We start from the raw sequence: 24696 nt of genomic DNA, 5'->3' as shown, positions 1-24696 counted from the left end.
GTTCAAACCCGGCCCGAGGAAAGTTTTTTTTTTACATTTTTTTACACTTTTTAAATTAAAATGATACGAAAATAATACTCAAAAATGTTATTTACTAATTTTTGTGCAGATAAGTAGTAGTAGTAGTAGGAACGAGTTAGAAGCCCCGCAGGGCTCGTTTTGTTGCCCTCGTACTCCATGATATAAGGCTAGTTTTGTTCCCCTTGTACTAAATGATATAGATTTTGTGACCAACTTAAAACAACTGACTAGGATAGCGCGTAAAACAGCTGGCTAGAGTAGCGCGCGAAAAAAACGTACTTCCGGGAGTATTACTCTCCCGAGCGAGTCGTCATTTCTCCTGTCTTTTTTTTCTTTTTAATTTTCACGTACTTCTGAACCTCTTCTTTTACACATTTACCAAGCCTTATCGCATATGGATGAAATAAAAGAATGAATATCATTTCTCATTTAGCGATTTTTTGTATCAATGGTATGGCAACACTGGATGTCAAGAAATATGGCACCGTATTTAAAGAGCAAGGTGCAAGTCAAAAATAATATGTATTATAAGGAGAGTAAACGGAAAAGAAACTTCTGTGATGAGGAAGTAGAAGTCTTATTAAATGGTATTGAAAGTCATCAGAAAATTTTGTTTGGGCCTATTACAATCAATGTCACACCTACATTAAAAGAATTAATATGGAAAAGGATAGCACGCCAGGTGCAAGCAGTAGGTTATTGCTGGCGTGAAGTTTATGAAGTAAGTAATGCATTTTATAATTGTTGATTGATAAGGAAGTAGTAGCAGATATTACATTTATATTTGAGTAAGACTTGCGATATTTAGGTCGTATGGAACATAGCGTTAGTTTTTGTATAATTATCGTAAATTGAGATAACGTAATTATGCAAAAGTAGCATGCAGAGCTCCGCAGTGCACTATCTAAGAATTTTACATTTTCTTGTAATGATCCAATACAATTGCTTGATTACTGTAACATAGATTAACTTATCATCCTTTACATACGTAATAGTTTATTATAGTTCACACTTCTTAATTTGTTACTATTCATTTATTATCTTGTGCATGTTTCTTCTAATGCCAAATAAAGAAAAAAGTTGACTGCAAACGAAAGAGGGATGTATGGGGTACAAATTTACGTGCAAATGATCAAATTTCTTTCTGCCTTGAAAAGACATTCAATTAACTGCTTAATACTTTTGCTTCCTCCACGTGGGAGCAGATAACGAATATGAGCCCTTCGTGACGCATAGTAGGTCTAATATGTGCAGGATTGCGTAAGGTTGGGTTATTATAGTTTATTTTCAGTTAGATTCGATATTCCCGGACCTACTTTGCGGCACTTTACCCAACCCGAATATAATTGTCAGCAGTAATAAAAGAAACGAACTTTTTGTCCTAACCTATTGTAGGTATCCATACTTGAATTTATTATGTATGGTCTTCTCTTTCTTCACGAAGTATCCTACTAGTCCGTTATAAGTTGGGGTTCACTCGAGCAGATGGTTCTACCAAATAGAAATTTTATGTGTAAAATACGATGTGAAACATTTTTAGTGAAGGAAAGAGAGTGTGAATATAAGCAATTACTGTCAGTGCATAGCATATTGAAATGAATTTTGAGTGATAGTGAAAGTATTGTAGTGTAAGTGTGGTCTTCCACTATTCTCGTTTACACGTATAGACCCCCGTCGTTGACGCGCCAGCTTCCTACGGACGTAACCCCTCACTTCCGCACGGGCCTCTGTGGCGCTCCTACCCTGATTCGCTTAGATAGCATTCGTGCTTTTTAGTGGCCTCATAGCTCAAGTTGATTCTTGTTTTATGCACTGTAATTTTTACCCCATATGTCCACACTCTATTTATACTAAGCCCTACTGGTGTGAATCTGCGAGTAGTATTGGAGTTCCTCATGTAGTGCATGCTCTGCAAACAGAAATTTAAAGCTCTAACCTAACCTGAAAATGTAAGAAATGTGTCAAAATTTGGTAAACTGTCTGCTTGAGTAATGCCATAAATTGTTTCTTGTGCGGATAGTTGTATTTCTTGGTTGAGATTTATTTTAGGAGGGCTTAACGTTATATGACGTGCCGTGCGGACGTATGCCGTAAAAATCGACAGTACAATAAACACGGGTGTCCGTTAAAAAGGCACGAATTGTATCTAAGCTGCGTATGAGAAGGGCAAAACTGGTTGGTCCGTGAATAGGTGTTTCCGTAGGAAGCAGGCGCGTCAACGACGGTGGATGTGCGAGGATAGTAGAAATTCACTGTGTTCCTCTTGTAATTAGATGCTCTGCATGTCGGAGAGCGTAATATCAATATGGATCATGATTTATCACACTTCATTGACGTAAGTATTCGGTTCATCGTGGCTTCTTTTTTGAACTATTACGTACTTAAAAGCATAAAGCTTGGATTACGTTTTGTGACATTATTAGAAATGTCAGAGGTAAGGTTCTCATATATTTTCATTATCTATATATTAATATTTCTCTTTTGTAATGAGATTCGATATTGCTTCTGGGGCCGCGGTGGCTCAGTGGTAGAGCATTCACTTCTGGTGCACGGGATCCCTGGTTCGATCCCAGATCGCAGCAGGTGAACTTTGTGGTGGAGGAACACTGTGTGTGGGTTTCCTCAGGCTTCTCCCGTTTCCTCCCACTTTCTTCATTTCATTCATTTCTCATCATCACCGCCTCCTTTAACCTACCCGGCATAACAGTGAGATGTGAAATCCAAAGATTTCATTTCATTTTCGATATTACTTCCGTAAATTTTACAAATCTTTGGATACATAAAATAAGATAGCACCGAACTTTCTAGTTTTACATTCTATGCCAGCGTTTCCCAACCTTTTTTAACTTGCGGCACACTACGGGTGTAACTTGAATTCTCGCGGCACACTCATAGGTATTATTATTTGTAAATATAAAATACCGTGGTACTTTTTTCTGTGATTAATGATCTTTCTCACAAAGAGAAAAGTTCGATCACTGGTCCCCCCCCCCCCCCCCGTGGTTAACCATTATGGTTATTTTTCATTCTAATTTAAAAATAGAAAAAAAAAGTTTAATGAAATATTGGACTCAGGTTTGCAAAACTACGCTTTCTTTTTCGAAAATTGTATCCAGCCTTTCACTAAGAAGATAGATCACTAAATAACGAATGGACAAACAAATTTATTTTACTTTTAAAACACAAATGTAGGTAATTTGTATGCATGTTTGCTTTGTCAAAAGTATTGAATGATATTTTAAAATATCAAGTTACGAAATAGTCTGCAACAATAAAGGAGCAACAATAGTCACAACAATGATAACAAACATTGTTTTCAACATTAAAATTGTACACAAGAGTAACACGGTATGAAACGTAAAATTGTAGATTCATAGTAGAGGTTCATACTAATGTGAAATACAAATATACATTTTCCCTTATGCCTTGCAATTTGATTTCTATAGAATTAATAATTTTCTTTCGCTTTCTCCGCGGCATACCAGCGGCCCATTCACGGCACACCGGTTGGGAAACGCTGTTCTATGCTTATGCCATTTAGGCTAAAGGAGACGGATGATTACTGAAAGCGAATGATTACAACACAATTGATATGATGGGAATGTGGAAGGAAACTGGAGGACACCCACGAAAACGTACACCACAAACTCATCTGGCCTGAGATCGAACGGGGGGACTGCATGCACCAGAGGTGAACACACTACCACAGACCAACCGTTCTTGCTAGGAGAGAACTTAAGCTAGGTTAATCTTGTTAGCTGAGATATGTCTAACATTTGTGCATGGCAGTGTATCATAAGATATTAGCTGTTACATGTTAGAGCCATTCCATTTAAAATCGACACCGTGCTCGTGGGTTTTCTCGGAGTTCTCCCGTTTCCTCCCACTTTCTTCATTCCACCATTTCACTCATCTCTCATCATCACCGTCTCCTTTAGCCTAACCGGCATAAAAGTGGGACGTAAAACTTAAATATTTCAATTCATATTTTTCATGTGAAATCAACCAAATTTTCAGGAAAAAAGGAAAAAAACCTCGTCGTCTCAGAATTGGACGAAACTTGGTGTACATGTAGGTTCCTATGAGGGATGATCCAAGCCAAATTTTAGTCCCGTATTTCCTGTATTTTCAGAATACAGGGTGATTAAAAAAAGGACATATTTGATGTTTTTTGTAGAACCTTGTTGGCTTCAGTTGGTCACATCTCCGTAAATATTGACCTAGAGAGAAAAATAGTATACCATTTTGAAGAGGAAAGAATGGGCTACAAGATATATCAGGAACATTTATTTGAAAATCAAGTATTGTTTACGGGAAACCCTGGGAAATTTATGGATCAGTGATATTTCAGAAACTATCCATTTGATTTCCTTGAAATTGGGTAACAAGGTAGCTCCATATGTCCGGTGTAAGTGTGCCAAACGTCAACTTAGGGCGAGAATGGGCCAGGAGTCTACAATGATTTTCGTGTGACCTGTGGTGCCAATGTGGCAGGGTTGGCTGGTTTAAACCAACTATTTAAAAAATCGTATGAACTTAATCGTATGAACTTAATGGTACCTTCAAATCGTATGAACTTAATGGTAACGTTTCCAAATATCAAATTATCTGCATTAGTTTTATCTCCTTTTCACCTTTTAATCAAGGCGTGCCGTGTTCAATTGTTCAATTCTCGGTCGAACCACAATATTTTTTTTTTAAAGTCTAAACCAAGTAGCGATTCGGATGTGACTTTAGGCGAAAGTCTTCTTACCTCGGTATTACATAAGGATGTTAAGCCTAAACACACGAAACGAAATCAAATTGTATGCCTGTTGTTTTATAAAGAAACCAAGGTTGCTATAGAAATTGGCAAAATTTACCGACTGCCTATGTAGCTTCCAACACTTAGCTTGTATTGAATTTTCAGTTTTAATTTAATTGAATGATATCTACATTCTAAATTTGTAATTTAATACCTCAGTTTTAGCGTACTGATTATTATAACAAATCGTTTTTAATCATAGTGTTTTAGCGCTAAAGTAAATACAATCTCAGGGTATTGAAAAAAAAATCAAGGTTATATTAGACTTAATGTTCAGGTTGCATTCGCTTTAACAAAAGAAAAGGAAGACACAACGATAAAGCTATTATTTATCATCAGAAGTTTCCAGATTCTTGTTTTGTGGCCAACCAAGGATAAGAGTTAACATTGTTCAGCTTAATTAGTATATTACAAAAAAAAAAAAAAAAAAAAAAAAAAAAAAAAAAAAAAAAAAAAAAAAAAATTGGCAATGAGAAATGTATAAGTTCGAGTTTATAGATTGTATTTGAAGTCATAAAGTTAAATTTTTCGTGATTAGTTTATTCGTGCCATTTGTTAGCATTTACATCATAACAGATATAAAAAAAAAAATTAAACATTTGCCTCCATCGTGGTATCTCCAAGATACTTTATCAACATTTTATGAAATGATATTGCAATAGTGCTTTAACATATCTAGATTCTCAAACATATTCCAGTAATACATATAGAACTCATTATCACTTAAAGAATTGACGATCCATCCCTTCTAATTAGGCGTTCATCACTTATCATATTCCTGTCGTTCATCAAACAACATGTAAATTATGCAGCCATAGGCAATATCATCGCTACAACAACTCCATTTTTAATAATAAAAAAAAAAATGAGTAGCATCGTGCATTACTTTACTTTAACCTATGCATTGTTCACATAACACATTTAATATGAAAGCACTACTATTAATGAAAATGATATATATACAAATGTCTAGCGAGAACGAAAGAAAAGGAAAAAAAAATCTACATATGCTCGACAGGGTCCAATTACTGAAACGCCTCTTTAAAGAATTATTATTATTTTTAACTTATTATCTCTGTTTACAACTAATTAAACTTATAGAGGGATGGATACGCTCTACTGGAGAATAGCAAGTTGAAAAACATTCCAACGTTATTGGTTTTCAACGAGGCAAATATCAATGTAGGCACGAACATTTAATTCTGCACTGTAATTATGGCACGTTCAAAATAAATATCTACCTAACTGAAAATAAACAAACATAGCACGAAATAGTATTTTGTAAATAGTAATGTCGAACTCCGGAGGTATGCCCAGAGTAAAGTTCTCCCGCGTCGGCACAGATCTATTACTCGCACTCGTCAAGATATGATACTAATATCAGAGGACATGTCATATTCGATTTCCCTAACCTACAAAATTAAATAAATGGTGCAACGCAATGTGATCATGCATACAAAGGAAGATTTTAAACCACTAATGTATTAAGACATACTATAAAAGGGCATACGACAAAATAATAACAGACACGTTCAAAGTACAATTTTACCGGAATTACACGTAATGAATATGCACACGACAAAATATGGCAAACGTATTGAATATGCACACGACAAAATATGGCAAGCACGGATACAAAATACATTACAAATTGATATCAAAGGGACACACGACAAATATAGGAAAGCACACTCAAATCAAAATTGTTACCGGATACTACACCTAAGAAAATGGAAAATTTTATGTAAACTACACGCGTGTATTACAAATACAACTAACAAAACACTTCAATATATATTAGAGCACTCTCAAAGAAATTTCATCATACTGTTGGCGAATAACATACATCACGAAGCAAAAATGAAATGAATTACGAAGCAAATATTCGTACGTGTGTTCATAGTAAAGGCTTCCCAACAAAACAGAATATATCACATTGCAATACATAGAAGGCACGTATTAAATTTAGACACACGGCTAAAAGAAAATTTTCCTAACCTAACCTACACAGATACTATGAATCACATATATGCAAATTGGACCTAACTTAACCTACAGCAAATATTTTACGAAACAAGGCATCATCACGAGACATAATTAAGTAATGCGTTTAACATAAACTATCTAACCTAAACATTCAAAATTTTCAAGATACATTGCCATCGAAAGGTGCGTACAAAGTAAAATATTACCCTAATATCAACATACACATTTTCAAATTTACGTAGAGACACATAAGATTTAGTATTTTTCTGATACATACTTATGGCATGCAATTATATGTATATGAGTGGACTATGACAATGAGCTTGAAAGACGCGTAACGCTTTTCGATTTAATTACGCATAGTGATCTTGAAGCACTTCATGACTGAACAAGAAAAACAGAGAAAAGATATTTGGTCTAGGAATTAATTCGTGCGGTTTTTAATAAAAATTGAAGCTTTATTTCAAAAACAAAGTAAATGAATACGTTAACAAAAATATTGTCCATCGCTAGCCACTACTTTCTCCCATCTTTCAGGCAATTTACGGATTCCGTGTCGAAAGAATTCCTCATCTTTTGACGCAATCTAATCAAAGATCCATTTTTCGATATTTTCTGAAGAAGTGAACCGCTGTCCAATCAAATCGTTATTCATGCAATCGATCAAGTAGTAGTCAGACGGAGCAGTGTCTGGTGAATATGGCGGGTGGAGTAACACTTTCCATCCGACATTTTCCAAATAGGTTTTGACCGGTTTTGCGACATGTGGTCGAGCGTTATCATCTTGATAAATAAGTTTATTATGCCTGTTATTCCATTTTGGTCGTTTTCAGGCCAGAGCTTGCTTCAAACGCATTAATTGTTGTCGATAGTGGTGTCCATTAATAGTTTCACCAAGTTTCAGAAGTTCATAGTACACCACACGTTTCAAATCCCACCATATATACAGCATAACCTTTGCACAATGAATATCTCGTTTCGGTTGTGAAGGACCTGGTTCACCTTGCTTCACCCAGGCCTTTTTTCGTTTAGGATTCTCGTAATGAATCCACTTCTCATCACCAGTTACAATTCGATGCAAAAATCCCTTCCTTTTCTGTCTTTGAAGCAGCAATTCGCAAACGGTTTTTCTTCTTTCAACGTCTTTCTTTTCAATTCATGTGAAACCCAATAAGACATCTTTTGAATCATTCCTATGGCTTTGAGACGTTTGGAAACTGTTGTTTGCTCAACTCCAAATGCTTCTGCAAGTTCGTCCTGCGTTTGACACGAATCCTGATCAAGCAATGCTCTCAATTCTTCATCCTCAAATTCTTTTGGCTGTCCAAATTGCTTTTGGTCTTCCAAGCTGAAATCATCACCTTTAAACCGTGCAAACCACTTCTGACACATTCGCTCAGCTAGAGCATGGTCACCAAACACTTCCACTAAAATATGATGACTTGCGGTAGCACTTTTCTTCATGTTAAAGCAATGAAGAATAAATCCCCGCAAAAACACTTTATCAGGCACAAAATGCGCCATCTTCAGTTGAAGAAAAAATGTTGTTGTTTCCGCTTCAAGCAACTGACATATACTAAACAAGATGCTCAATGACAGTAGTTTTCAACGCATGTTTGGATCAACGAAACTATGGGACAATAAGCTAGTTACGCCATCTTTTGTAAAACCGCACGAATTAATTCCTAGACCAAATATTACCAGTTAGGAAGGTTCCACAGGTTATGTAAGTCCAACCTTTCAGTCCACAAGGTGGGTTTCGTCTACCTGCTTCTTAAAATCCAAATTTGAAGTCACCGGAGCACTGGTTCGAATTCCTACTATTGTAGGATTCCGTTCCTGTAACCCGTTGTCGTCAACTTCGGAAACTACATCCCCTTTCCATCACTCTATCTCATCCGTAATGGCGGAGATGGCATTCGGCGGCCTTCGGCCTAAAGGTATTTAAATTAATTTTGAAGTCAGGCTCCTCGATTCTCTTTTCCTTTTCTTTCTACTTATTCAGGTTGACCAAAATATTAAAATTTAGACAAGGTTGACTTCCAGAACTGTTTTAGCTATCAAATTTTCCGAAATTTAAAGGAGCCTAACTCAGACCGCCTTCTGTATTCTTTACCTCATGGTGGTGAACTACGTCATCTTTTTCACAATACCAGACCTTTATAAACGCGTTTTCGATACTAGATATGTGACTACGATTGAAATAATATTTATAGCCATTACATGTCAATACCGACACTTAGCCTTCGAAACAAACTAATTTATGCATGGTACTTAATATCCGGATTCTATAGCTTTTAAATATGATAAAAATTTTAACTCACCTATATCTGCCCGGTCTTATTTACTCGGTTGTCAAGGCGACCGCTATTTGCCAACTGCATATGGTCGCCATCTTTATTAACAGCGATTGCTCGATAGCGACTCAAATGCCCTCTTGTGGGAATAACCAGAATGATCGCCATATCAGCAGTAATGTAATATAACAAATGAAAGCCAAAGTAAGTAACAAATGAATGAAATATAACTACATCGTATTCGGTAAATTTTTAAGGTAGAATTTTTAATAGTATTTAATTTTACTTATATTAATTGTTCGTATGTGTGAGCTAAGAATACGATATGGACGTTAAAGAAACGGTTACAGTTTGAAGTGAATCAGTAAGGACTAGATTTAAAAAGATTTCCGGATGTGTTTACGTGCGTATCTCATATCAAAATTGAGTGCATGTATTCTTTTGTGCCATTCCTTGTACTAACAATATAAAACGAATTAACATTAAATTAGTGTAGACTTACACGTAACAAAACTGGGCACAGTAATACTATGCGGGAACCAACTTCAACCGGTACACATAACAATACGGACCCAATGTAAACAGCCGATGGTCGGTCTGTTACATTATGATACGTTGACCATAAAACTTAGTGAGATTTTCTGCAAATTAATTAAACTATAGCAAAGATGCCATGTTATATACAGGGTGGTCCAAAAGTAGGTATACATCCTTACGTTGATCATGTGTAACATTCTAGTTTATGGATTTATTTGCTTGGACTGTTCCCAACTTAAGTTATAACCAATGAGACGCCAAGCAATAACGGGATTTTTTCGTTGTTTCTTTATATTTAAAGTAATAACATGATTTTCCCAATGGCTAAAGCGTGAGTTTCCTGATTTATATATAATTCTGTATAATGGTTTCAATGGTGCAACTGTTTGTTTTTGTCCTTCTGAAATGACTCGTAACAATTATATTAAGAAGTATGGTAAATATCAGTACAACGTATTTTTATCAGTTCTTCGTCAGTGAGTCGGCAGACTCATTGCATTTCCCAGTTTCGAGTCCAAATGGAGGACAATTTTTCTCGGACGTAAGCTGAGTAGCGGTTTGAATTCCGCTTTAAGCTTATATGACTCCTTCCAGCATAACCCCGTTGTTGCATAATAACACCACGGCGAAACAAACTCATTTCTGTTCATATGTAATATAAATACATAGCACAAATTATTTAAACCAAAAAGCCTGGTTTAAACAAAAAACAAAAAACCCTGCAATGTGGCAAATTGTCAATTTGTCAGTACTGCTGAAGTAAGGTATAACTGACCTAGCAGTAATGTTTTTCCGGTGCTATCTGTAATTCAGTAATCCTGTGGGGATCTTTGGAACATTCCATTACCAATCGTAGTACGTTGTATTGTCCTAAATATGTGAACATTCCGAAAGGTTCTCGGATCATCTGGAACATTCTGGTAGGTTCGTTACCTGTATAAAAGCAGAGGAGATTGACACTGCATGCCAGTAAGCTCTTAGCTCTAGACTGGACTGGAAGTAGCTATATAGTGTTCAGGCATAGCTAGTGAGATCACAGTGACTATACAGCACATTTCTGAGTGTCAGTAGTGGATAATCCCGTGATCCAGGTGCAGCATTGCCATGCCTCTACTGTGCCAATCCATTTGGCAGTTATAGCAGTAAAGTGAGGGTTGGATTTCGCCCGGTGCAAGCGTGGATGGCAGCCTTTCACATCACCTGACGCAACAATTGACATATTGAACCAGAGTTTTCAGTACTTGGTGCATCACCAATTCAGAAAAAGAAGCTGAAGAGATTGGCACCCCAGGCGTGTCTCCTGATATGGTCACACGAAAATCATTGTAGACTACAGGCCCATTCTTGGCCCAAGTTGACATTTGGCACACTTATACAGAACATATGGTGCTACCTTGGTACCAGGGTTGGCTGGTTTAAACCAAGGTGGTTTAAACCATGGTTTAAACCAAGGTTTAAACCAGCTGGTTTTTTCAAAAAAACCAACTGGTTTAAACCAAAAAACAAAAAAATGTTCGTAAAAGTGTAAGTGTTTGTAAAATCTTGATGAACACACATTTGTGGATTATCACGTTTCACTCCCGTATATTATTCGTATTATATTCAGACCTAAATTCCCCATTCATTACTCAAAAAGATTATACTACAAAAGGAACTTTTTTTTACAAGTTTATAAATGTTTATTTTGTGATATTTTTGTAGTTGTTATTATTGTTATGTAATTGCAATCGAAGAAAAATTCTAAATATTGTTTCAGTTTCAATGTTTACTATTGATAAAATACATCGAAAATGCCGTACTTTGTGTGTGTGTGTGTGGGGGGGGGGGGGGTCATACAGACCCCACGAGAGGCATTTAGTGAAATCAGTATCTTTGGTATCTATTTATGTATAAATGAGTCTGAGCCAAAGTGGACTCAAATAATTCGTATCCTTATTCCCTTTTCTTATTGATATGCAGATTAAGTCGGTGTATTTCTTTAATTTGGACCAATAAAAGTCGTTGTTAACTAACTTGAACTAGATTAGTTCTTCTGTACTCCGTCGTACTTTGAAATTGTTCATATGTAATTAATTCTGTGTAATGGTTTCACTTGTGCAACTGTTTATCTTTTTGTCCTTCTGAAATGACTCTTGACAGTTATATTAAGAAGCATGTAAAGATCAGTACAACGTTTTTTTTTTTTTTTTTTATCAGGATTCCTTCGTGAGTGAGTCGGCAGACGTATCGCATTTGTGGCCAATTAGTCCTGGTTCCGAGTTCAAATGGAGGACAATTTTTCTCGGATGTAACTCGAGAAGCGGTTTTTATTCCTCTTTAAGCTTATGTGACCCCTTCCAGCATAACCCGGTTGTTGCATAATAACATCAAGGCGAAACAAACTTATTTCTGTCCATATATGATATGAATATATAGAGCAAATCATTTAAACCATAAAAACCTGGTTTAAACCAAAAAAACCTGGTTTAAACAAAAAAAACCGGTTTTTTTGGTTTTTTTAATAAAAACCATGGTTTTTGCCAACCCTGCTTGGTACCCAATTTCAAGGAAATCAAATGGGCAGTTTCTGAGATCACAAATCAAAAATTTTCCCGGAAAATGTTTGATTTTCAAATAAATGTTCCTAACATATTTGTAGCCTATTCTTTCATCTTCAAAATAGTATATATAATTTTTCTCTCTAGTTCTATTTAGAGGAGATATGACCAGTTGAAGCTAACAAGATTTTACAGAAAACATCAAATTTGTCCATTTTTACCACCCTGTACTCTGAAACTACAGTGGGTACAGGCCTAAAATTTGGTGCATGATCATCTCTCATAGAGGCCTATATGTACACCAAGTTTCATCGAAATCTAACACCATGAGGTTTTGGGCTTGGTTGATTTCACATGGAATGACCAGTTAGCACCCATGTTGTACAGACCAGAATGTGCTTTATTTTGTATTCAGAGCTATATACTATATGTTAATAGTATTTATATGTATGTTTTGTGAAGTTCTTTCATACTTTTAATATTTTTCAACAGATAAAGAGAAAGTGGGCCGACTTGAAATTTAGAAGTCGTGAACATGCCAGAAAATTGTACGACAGGAAGTCGAGAATGGGTGGATCGAAGTTCAAGAAACGAGTTAAACCTCTGACACCCATTGAAGAGAGAGTTCTTTATTTAATCGAAGCAGAAACATCCATAGAAGAAAGTGTTGACGTATCGAAACGTAAGTATATTTCTTCTAAAAGAATTCTTTACACGATGTATTGTTCTGCAAACGGGTCTAAAACGACGGTTTTTTTGCTCATAAATCCTATCCTATCACCTTCTCTTTATCTGATAAATTTTAGGGTTTACGTTTAAGATATGTTGCAATAAAATATGGACTACTTTATTGAGCTATAGTATATACAGTGCTGTTCAAAAAGCTTCTGGCCAGAAACTTCTACCTAAAAGGTCATAGTCTTACAACTGAACGTAGAGCATTTCAGTATTTTCGTCAATCGAAAACACAATAAGGCTGTGGGATAAATATTATATATATATATAATATGTAAAATGAGGGAAGGCTCTAGAATACTGGTCCATGTATATAGATGAAGGTGAGTTAGTACCTAGGTTGGTTCCTTTGTTCTTTATCAAAGCTTATTAATCAATTTATATAGCACATCAATTTATGTTCCCTACCGGGCTTCGGTCTCAGTATGAAGCGGCCGAAGCGAACTTTCCACACCCCAGCTAAAGAAGGGAGGGGCGTGGTCCGTCAACGACTTACTATCGCCATCGATTATCCGAATACAGGGTATCTATCGGTCACGAATGTCACGAAAAAGTCACGAAATCAGAAAACGGTCATGAAAGTCACGAAAAAGTCAAGAAATTTAGCTTTTGGGTCACGATTTTTTTAACTGTACAAATGGAAGTAGAGATTGGAAAATTTTGTTCTATAGAACGTCAAAGTTCAGCACCAAAAATGTCTATGGTCGGGTTTAGGCGCTACCAAATCGCAAGCAAAGTGCGTGTCTATCGCATAGATGAAAAGTAGACCTAATTCGCACCCAAATTCGCTCTTGAAAAATGTTAGGAAATTTTATGATTTGGTAAAGAAAAGGTTACGAAAAAGTCACGAAATTTCATTTTGGAATTTTAGTAGACACCCTGGAATAGCGAAATATTTGCTACTTATAGTTTGATTTACAAAGAATATACGGAGCTTCTGATCGACTGGTTTTAGTCTACTTTTAGTTATTAAATAATAATAATAATATTTGTGACAACATGTCACAGTGCGAGGTTGGTTCCTATTTTTCATCAGAGCTTATTAATCAATTTATATAGTAAAGCGAAGCAAACGGTAGCGACTGAAGGCGGGTTAATACCAAGCTTCATTACTTTCTTTATTACAACTCAATAGGATACGAACCAGTGTTCCAGAACCTTCCTTAAAAACACAATCACATAACAGTAACTGTTACGTGATTGTATTTTTACATATTATTGGTGTGTTTTAGTTTAACAAAAAGGTTTGATAGAATAATATTTTTGGATAGAAATGTAATTCTTTAATAACTTAAGAGAATTTTTTTACGACTATGAGTACAAATATAGAGGCTTTTAAAGAAAATTTAATAGTCAGAAATTCGGGAACAAAACTACCCAGTACAAAGCATTATTCTTTCGCAGTTTCTGAGAAAAATCAAACTATCGCTTCTGAAAGCTTTTACGTACCAAAATGGAAACGCTAGATATTAGGGATGGCCACAAAGTTCCGGTTCCGCGAGGAACCGGTTCTTGGAGATTCGTTTTTCAGAACCGGTTCAGACCTGAATCCAAAAACCTGGATCGAGAACCGGATCTTATTAACCTGTTTCAGACGTGGAACCAAAAGCCCCCTTCCCCAAAGACCCGTAAAGGAGGCACAAAGTTCACCTTCAAAACACTGCATAGAGAACCACGCGCTCGTGCCTTGCCCGCCCAGACCCGCTTGTGCCCCCCAGAAAAAAAATTCGGTGAGATAAGCAGCCGCCGCACAGTGGACGGAAACTTGGAAAAAGCGGACAAAAATAGTTTATTCCAAAACAATGGAAGGTGACGAACGTCTGTCTGTCGTTCTATACGTAATTCTCTTCTAAATCGATTGCAACTACTTCGAAAGTGGTTCAAAGAGTCCCTGCTGCAATACGTGCAGTTTATATATATATATACCAGGTTATCATAAAATATGTATCGCTGTTCAGAGAACTAAAGACGTAACCACTTGACAGAATGCAACCAAACTTGGTAGGAACGTATTTGGGAATACGCAGAAGCGATTGGTGTAGAAAACAAAATTAATTCTAATTTTCGCCACCAGAGGTAATTGTGGCGCTGTACAAAGCCATGTAATTACAGCGTGGAAGAAAAACGACGCTAGTGATGCTAAATGATAAGAAAGACTGTAATTACCCCTTCAGGTGTTTACTCACGCCTGCATGTGATTCAGTGATACAGGTTTGAGGGCCATTATGTGCTAGAAGTGAATTGATGGTGATCCTATGTTTGCTTCTTTTTTTCTTCCCACTCTCTTTGCCTTGTGTTCAAGAGGTCCTGGGTTCGATTTCCGGTGAGTCGGATCCCATGTTACCCTGTAGGTTCCATCTTTAGAACGTCATCAACATACGGTGCTAGTCACCATGCATTCTTCTTGCTCAAGGGCCTCCACATCATCATCATCACTCATAACACATCGTTACACCACGGGGTTATTAATAAGAGTACAAATCAATGCCACGCGTTGCACGGGGTCATAATTACGGCCTTTCTTTCGTTGAATATCAATTCCATTTGTCTTCCATACCACACTCACCGTACTTAACACTAAATAGAAATACAATAGCCTCTGGAGGCAAGATTTGACACTAATCTTTTTCTGGAATTTTGGAGGAAGCTTGCATTTTAGGGAGCACAGGAAAGACTAACATTTAACTTAGTTTTGGTAAGATTTCCAAGAATTTTAAAGGAACGCTTCAGTTCAAAAGGCCCCCTCCCCGCAATCACGGGGTATTAATAACATTAGTAGCGAATGCCACGAGACTCACAGGAAGGGTAATTACGTGCGAAATTCAAATTTTACTGTGAATTTTTGAAGTTTTATTTTTTATTGTACAAGTTTTTTCAATATAGTACAACTTGTAGATCAATCTTCAAGCTTTTCAATGGTATTTGTTCCATGTCTCTAGAGCACATACTAACCATTTTATGACATTTTTTTGATAATCACTGTAACGGAAAAATGCCCTTTTTTTTCTTTTTGAAATTTTTGAACACCCTATATGGAGACAGTTTCAGGAGGAGAAGGGTAATATTTGAGATTTTTTCATCTCCCACTGTAATAAAGCTGTGTTTTCTTTTGGAGAATATTCGAATTATAAGTATGATTTTCCTATGAATAGGTATGATACCAGTAATGCGAGTCCACAAATCATCGTAAAAATTCCTTAACGAATATGTACCGAAGATAAAAAGTAATCGTTGAAACATATATGGTCAAGTTTAACGTTGGTTTATTTTGTAAAGAAAATAGTTTAAATAAAAGATATTATTGGTGCTGTGCATTGAATAAGCAGGAGGATTTCCTTTTCAGTTTGAAGGCATTCTTTAAATTCTGATGTGATGCACAAATATTACAGAAAGAATAACGCATTTGCCATTTCAAAATCATGTATCCAGTATATACAGAGATTAAATTGATGTAACCAACGTCTGGAGCTGATTCCTGACCCCGAGATAAGCGAAAAAGATCCTATGAATATACAGCATATTGGCAGACCGAAAGCATGGGAACAGGAGGTTCGAAGCGGTAGATTATCGACGTACAGACACACAAATGTTTGTTCGTTGGGCACATCACAGGAAATGTTCAAAGTGTCCATGGACAGGAATGCATGGCAACGTCGAATCATGGATTGGCGAACAGTTGCACAAGCGTTATGGATACGTTGTTCCAAGTCGTTGTTGTTATTGTTGACAGGAGTAGCATACATCACGTTTTTAATGTCCCCACAGATAAAATAAATAAATAAAAAAGTGGATTCAGGTCTGTAGAAGCTACGGAGATAAGAAGAATGATTTAAAAGAAACTAATTACGCAGTTAAACACACTGAAGTTGCGGGACGAAATTGCACTGAGCTCAACTCAAACGGAGCTCCGAACGAGAGTGGAATGATATATGCCTAACTTGTGTGCAAAAGCACAAACAGTTTTTCCCAAGCGTCGACTTTCACGTTCCGGAGCAGCTCATCCGAACAAGATGGTGAAGGTGCCTACAGCCTCATTTTGTAAAGCTGTGTCACCGGAACGAAATTTGAATGGTGCGTTCATTTGTGATTCATGGCCCAAAAGCACTGTTAATTTTTTTTTTTTCCTGCGTGCTGTCCAGTGTGTCAGATTGAATGTATGAAGAAAAGTTACTCACAGTTGTGTGTTTTCCATGATGTATTTTCATACGACTTTCTGCCTCCTAATTGTCTGCTGATTGAACACGTACATAATTTGTGATTTAGACTCGTGGCCTTAGTCCATCCCTGTATTGTGTTGCTGAGGCGAGTCTCCACTAGATGTTAAAGTGGGCATTTCTTTCGCACCAATCTAGTAATATTTTCGTATTGGAAAGGCACGTGCCGTTCTGACTACATTATAGAGTTGTCTTTAATAAATTTTATCTTTTTTTTAAAAAAAGTGAGAGGTTAAGGTGAATGGTACACCCTGCTTCAGTAAACTAACATTGGCTTGATTTAGTGCAGTGGTTCTCAGCCGATGTGTTGCGACACAGATGTATCACGCAGATTCCTAAGGAGTGTACAAAATTTTACAATTTAAAAATCATGAACAATTTAATAATAATTAGTTAAAATCGAGACAGACTGTACCAGTCAACTCCTCCAGCGGCAGCAGTAATGCTCAGTTTTAGGAGTCATTATAAAAAAACTAATAGGTTTCACTGTTATAAGAAATATTATTATTTGCAATAAAAGTATCAAACAAGTGTCTCGTCAGTCAAAGAAGGCTAATGAAGCACTGATTTAGAGCACAAGTTGAAAGCAACGTTACATTTACAAAAGAGTAAAGAAAGGGAAAACTATAGGGAAGAATATATAGTGCGTTTGTTTGTTTAAGAAATCAATACTGCTGTGAATGATTGATTTCCATGATTTTAGTACTTCAAATCCAGCCTTTATTTAATGTACGTGGGCTAAATCAAATCTATTCTGTAGTTCGTTTTATTTGACTTCATTTCATAATGTATAAGATTATTATTATTTTACTTTTCAAGTGACCGTCAACCAAGCTGAAAGTAAAGGCAATCTAGCAGTTTCCATTGCTAATGATGATGATAGTTTCGAGATTGTTGAAGTGCTTCCAGGTATGCTTTTATTCTTTTTTTTTAAAAAAATTAGGTAGTTTATATTGTATCTTTATTCATTACATACAAGTAAGTTTCATTACACAGTGTGAAACTACAGTAAAATTCAATATTGAAAACTAGGAATATTGGATGTAAACTTCTGGCTGCAACTGAACGATAATGTGAGAGATGGAACCTGTTTACGAGGATCACTGCGAAAGTTTTGAGATATGCATTGTTGTGGCACAGTATTTGAATTCCAACAATTGTGTTCGATAGTGGTATTAATAGAGGAAAATCATATTCACGGAGAAATTAAATGTCGAATCAAAGCAGGGAATTCGTGTTACTATTCGGTTCAAAATCTCTTGTTGTCGCGAATTCTATCGAGGAATTTGAAGCTTAAAATATACAAAACGATAATCATGCCTGTTGTTTTGAATGGCTGCGAAACATGGTCACTTACTCTGAGGGAAGAACATAGACTGAAAGTATTTGAGAACAAGATCCTGAGACGAATATTCGGACTCAAGAGGAACGGGAATAGGGAATGGCGGAAACTTCATAACGAGGAACTACATAATTTATACGGTTTACCTAACATCGTTAGGGTCGTCAAGTCTAGGAGGCTTAGGTGAGCGGATCATGTAGCTAGAATGGAAGAAAGTAGACACGCTTTCAAAGTCTTGACTGGAAGACCAATCGGAAAACGACCATTAGGAAGACCTAGGCGCAGATGGGAGGACAATATGAAGATGGATCTCGCAGAGATTGGGATACAAAGTAGAAACTGGATGCAGTTAGCTAAGGATAGAAGTCAGTGGAGAGCTTTTATGAACGCGGCATTGAACCTCAGGGTTACATAGGCCATTGAGTTAGTTAGTTAGTGGTATCCAGAGCGAAGCAATTTTCAACTCGCCTCGCTTATCGGCGTGGCCGTATCGCCTTCACTTGTTTGTTGATGTAAGCAGTATTCGGCTGTCTAGAATGGAGCTCGAAAGGATACATTTTCGGGCGATGATTCTTTACGATTTCAAAAGTGGTTTGAACGAGACACAAAGCCTTGACCGTTTGCAGAGGGCATTTGGGGACCTTCCTCCTTCACGTGCTACAGTTTTTCGGTGGTTTGGTGAATTCAGAAGAGGCCGGACATCGCTTAAAGATGAAGAGAGAGCTGGACATCCGGCAACAGCTGTGTCAGATGAAAACATTGCAGCTGTGGAATAAATGATTCGAGAAAATCCTCGAACAACTTTCAAGGACATAGAATCTACAGTGAACATTGGATCGCCAGCAGTAACAAAAATTAATCATCATCATCATCTTGAAGGAAGGTTTCATTTCGTTGGGTGCCTCACACTTTGACTGAACAGCAGCGCATGCGTGTGGAATGGTGTGAAGAAATGCTTGTAAGATTTGATGGAGGCAATTCTCGACGCGTCTCTGACATTGTTACTAGTGATGAGACTGGGATCTATCAATCTGAGCCTGAAAATAAACGCCAGTCTGCAGTTTGGATCTTTCCAGACGAAAATCCACCCACTAAAGTGAAGCGACCGGAAAGTGTGTGGAAGAAGATGGTCGCAACTTTCTTCTCCAAATCTGGCCATGTTGCAACTGTTCCACTTGAAGAACAAAGGACTGTTACTGCTCAGTGGTACACCACTATTTGCCTAACAAAAGTGTTCCAGAAGCTTCGGGAACGGCGTCCAAGAACTGGATTGCGTAGGATTCTGCTTCATCATGACAACGCATCCGCACACACGGCCAACATCACAATTCAGTGTTTTGAATCTGCGGAGGTCAAACTTACGACTCATCCGCCGTTTAGCCCTGACCTGGCCCCGTGTGATTTTTTTCTGTTTCCCAGGATCAAAGATCGCATGCGTGGGAAGAGATTTTGCAGCCCTGAAGAAGCTGTAATGGCTTACAAGAATGAACTTTCAATACTTGAAGAAAAAAAACTGGCAACACTACTTCCAATAGTGGTTTTCGAGGATGCAAAAGTGTGTACAGTGTAATGGTGAATACTTTGAGAAAATATAAGTGTTAAATTGATTTTAAGTATGTAAGTTATTTCATATCTCAAAACTTTCGTAGTGACCCTCGTATTGGACACCGAATCACATCAGAAACGGTTTCTCGGTATATCTTACTGAATATCTTTTGCTATATCTTACGCTTGAGGTGGTCTACGTTAAAACGGCACTATGTTTCGAGTAAACGCAAAAATGAAGTGGTAATACTGTATGCTGTCAATAAAATAATGGTTACTGAATTGACAACAAACCGCATAGAAAATACATCCTTTGCAAAACGTAATTTCCAAATAACACTGTATTGCACTTATATATTAATGAATAATACATACAAATGTACACTAGCTTTATGTGCCCTTTTTACGCAAAACATTTTTGTAGTACAGAACAGAAAATTAAAAGCCATATTAAAGTTTCAGAAACTATCTTTATTTCTCAAAATGTAATGAAATGAAATTTATGCAGACTGTACAATCAAATTTTCGATAAAGTCAATATCGTCCTGCTGTAACGATAAAAACTTTTAACATCATTGACTTTTAATTGATTCACTTCGGGGTAAGAACACCTTGTAGTTCTTACGTTGCGAAAATCTCAAATCTCCTGAATAGGTCCCCAGTAAGTAAACACATTATACTGTTCAAGACAAGTTTTAGAACACAGCAGCGTACTATTGTATAATGATTTGATAACATATTTCATTAAAGTAAAGAGAACCGTCGTTTCTGAGACAGTTTTTTTTTCTTTTCTTCAAAAAGAAACTGCTCAGAAAAGAGGTCCCAGTTACGTAAAAGTTCTCCGTTCATAACAACTTCAAAAGGTAATGGGTTTTCCTTCCACAAAACCATTACAGTTAGATAAGGCATTGAATTAACAATCATCTCCTTTTGCAAAATTTTCTTTCTGATTAGATCAAAATATCGGTCGCACTGGAAGAAATTATGCCCTCTGACCGAAAGAAGTTGAAAGTACATCCTTTTTTATAAACTCTTGCAAACCAAAGAGTAAACTTAGTCATCAGAAAATTTATATTTTCACCACCTGTGGCATCAGAAAACATATGACATTGTCGACTTTAAAAGATGTATCAGCCTCATTTTTTGAGTTATTGACATGAAACTGGCACCATTGAACCTTTAGACACAGGAGAACAAGAAGATACAATCGCGTAAAAAGAACAGATAAGCGTGTGTGCCCTTTCTACGTAGAGCACCTCTATTGTTACCATGTATGAATCGATATTGAAGCCGGAAGTTGTACTATTACTATTTCCGGCTTTAAGTTGAGATAAAAGCTACTCTTGGAATTCGGAATACGTATCAAAAACGAATTGTCACTTCCTGTTACAGTTTTTGCTTCATCGAAAGCAATATTAGAACCGGAAATGTAGTTGATTTCTTCCACTTTTGGGTGGAATAAAGGGATAATAACAAGAACGGAACATATTCTTGTGGTACTGAATTAATTCCAAAAACTTACTTCTCGACATATCTTACTGTTTTTGTGTTGAAACCGGAAACCGTAGGGTTCCATCTCTTATGAAGGTTATTCTTTGGAAGCTCAGTTTTAATATATAAACATTTTTCGCTACTTCTTAACGTTTTTGCTCTATGAAGATCAAATTTCAACGACTTCTGGTTTTACTACAGATATACGTTGAGTTGAGTTGATTTTGAGTTTTAACGTTCCGTTCAGCAGCGAGGCTATATGAGACGTGGACCTACTGATTAACGTGGATCCGAACCACATGAGCTCCCGCCGGGAATCGAACCCGGGTCTCCCACGCCATAGGCGCGTATGCTAACCGCTTAGCCACGAAAGAGCTCCTACAGATATGTACGTGGAGACAGTACAGTTCTGGTCACGAAAAGTGGGACTTCCTGTCCGAAAAACTGATCCTAGATCCTTACGAATTCCCTTTAGATCTGCATTAATTTCCCTTCATTTTAGCCACAGTTAGAAGGTGCACATCGAATGATAATATTGCAGTATGCATATGATAATTTTGTTGTAGACAAACAAAATTCATACAATACAGAAAATTGCGGTAATTTGAAGTCGCAAATGTGATGCGTTATTTATATTTTTAATCTAGAATTATTAAATAAGTGACGGAAGTTAAGAAAATATCTTAATTACAGGTTACAGGTTGGAACTTCTGGTTTGACTAGTGTTAAAAGATGAGACAGAACCTATTGTCGGGGCGCCGAGTTGATTCCAAAGAACCTGTTCTCAACATCTCTTACCGTTTTTGGTCAGAGACCTGTCGACTGACAGAGGGATAAAGCTGTTCTATAAAGCTTCTGATACTTAGCAAAGTTTGAAGGTCTAATAAGTTCGAAAAGATAATGGTATATATTTTACGTAAGTGAATAGTTAGAAGTTGTTAATACTAATATTTGTACTTCGCTTGAGATAGAATATTCTTATCAGCCGAACGCCACTGTATTTATAATGCTGTCAGTAGGATAGGTAAGATTTGGGGCTTTGATTAAACTGACCTGTAGAACTTACTCGAAATGCTATAGAACAAGAAACATAGTGAAGGGAAAACTTACTTTGGAAGTCATGTATTATTGATTGGGAATATTTTATACTGACATCAACCGAAAACGTTAAAAAGATCTTGAAGGATTTTACTAGTCAAATAAATAATATAATATTGATTTTATTCATATTCGTACCAGGTTTTTAAGCCCTTCAGCACCATAAGAATTGTAAGCAAAGAGCAATACTTTTTTACTTTTTCACTTCTATGCATAGTGTTAGGAAAATTTTGTCTATATCAATAGTCATCGTCTTCTTTCTCACCTTAACCATAGGATGGTGGGCAGCATGGAAATTTTAAAAGTTTTCTATCCCTTGAGAGAGCTCTTTTTTACTTCGATAAGGTTTCTTGTTCATAACTGTGCTACCTACCGTCTCCCTTGGGTACTGGCTTCTAGAATAGTCCCTAAAGAAACAGTTGATAACAACTTGGGTCAGAGCTCGTGTCCTGTTCAAGCGCAAATTGACAGTAATAAGATAATATAAGCGATATGACATACGTAGCCTCAGTGGTTCGGAAATTCAGGTTTAATCGTACTTACTTTTGTACGCACACTTGCGTATATACGACTGGCAAGCTGACGATCCATAAGCATTCCTACACACACAAATAAAAAAGAGAATATTACCTTGGGTGAATTCCCATTTATTGAATATATATATATATATATACACTTAAGAAATATAAAACACTTAATATCACGAAAATATACATATAGATATGGTAGATGGAGACACTGACAATATAGCACTTTGGTTATTTTTGTTATCACATTCACTAAATCACTATTGACGTTGAAGTTGGGCTTTCACTGTGAATTAGGGGCAATGATTGTGGGGATTGGGGGGAACATTAACTTCCGACGAGGCTCTGCATCTCCAAAATGATGCACCTTTTAAAGTAGTTACGTGGGCAACACTTCGTCCACTTTTCCAGTCGGTGCCGTAATTATGGTTCCACAAAAAAATCAATACTTACTTCTTCATAGTCGTTTACATACTAGCACAGTTCGTCTGCCGTTCAATTTTCGTTCCTCCTCCTCTCAACACCAAGGGCCAACTCCCCGCTTCTGCCAACACCTGGGAAAATCCCGGTTGTCATGTCTCTGGTTGGCAGTGTATTTTAAAATTCAATAAGAGAGATACAGAAGTTTGTGTATCCATATATGATACAAATATAGTTGTGGTATATTTAATAGCTCTGACAACACGTGTTAGTTTTGTGGGATCAAAAAACTGGAGATTGCAATTAAATGAGTGTTGCAGCCTAACTTTAAGAATTCAGTCCATAATTGATGGATTTTTCACCTCATAGTTCGTTTAAAAAAAAAAAAAAAAAAAAAAAGACAGTTTAGTGGAAAGTATGCACATTGGCAATTGTGGAGATCAACCATTCTGTCTGCAATTCACGCAGATTGCGAGCACTGTTCTCATGGTATTTTGAGATAACAAAGCGTCCGTGTATGAGACTGCAACGATCGGTGTGCACCTGCCTGCAATGTAACAATTTCGCTTTTAGAAAGATCTCCATGCGTTAATAATTATTGATATGAAGAGTATATGACCGATTCCATTTCAAATCGTCCAGGCAATCCAAAATTGGTCCCCATCATAGTCTCAGATTTCATTTTTTTTAAATATGGGATCTACATGCAACATTATTAGACCCATATTTTTTCTTTTTGCTGAAAAAAAAGTTTTCTTCGATATACAGCATCCCAAAATGGCTGCCCTCCTCTCGGATTGCTCTAAAAACTGAAAAACATGTCAAATTAAAAGTTTTGTTGTAAAGAAACGAGTGTACTTAATAACATAATCGCAATAGCAGGAAGAGTATAAAGTTGTATGTTTCGGTGGAGGGCCAAAATTCGTCTATTGGTCCAATAGGAATCGCGCAATTCACTCGCAGTCTTGCCAACTTTGGTGAAATTTTTGCTAACTTCAAACCTTTTTTTTTCTGTCCTCACGAGCAATATCAACCATCTGTTTCTAGCATCGAAATCTACTCCATAAGGTCTCTTGAAAATGTAAAGGACTTACGTTTCTGATTATTACATCCCACGTTATAGCATGATGAAAAGCTGAAAA

General features: G+C 36.7%; 1 protein-coding gene across 3 annotated transcripts in view; it reads left to right on the top strand.

The window, feature by feature from the left end:
* The first annotated feature begins 468 nt into the window (after positions 1-468).
* LOC145675813 (uncharacterized) overlaps positions 469-24696 on the top strand; it is a 49581-nt gene continuing 25353 nt past the window's right edge. The window contains exons 1-3 of one of the 3 annotated variants that reach the window (XM_081746529.1): positions 475-742; positions 12675-12864; positions 17951-18040. In XM_081746529.1, the coding sequence (XP_081602655.1) occupies positions 488-742; positions 12675-12864; positions 17951-18040 (535 nt within the window). In that variant the 5' untranslated portion in view covers positions 475-487. Of the gene's footprint in view, positions 743-12674; positions 12865-17950; positions 18041-24696 lie in introns of all 3 variants that reach the window. The other 2 variants (XM_081746532.1, XM_081746531.1) reach the window with 2 other exon arrangements.

Source organism: Thermobia domestica, chromosome 18, assembly GCF_964235325.1.
Source record: "Thermobia domestica chromosome 18, izTheDome1.hap1.1, whole genome shotgun sequence".
Classification (NCBI taxonomy): Eukaryota; Metazoa; Arthropoda; class Insecta; order Zygentoma; family Lepismatidae; genus Thermobia; species Thermobia domestica.
Note: the sequence above shows the minus strand (reverse complement) of the source record. Positions and strands in the feature narration are given on the sequence as shown.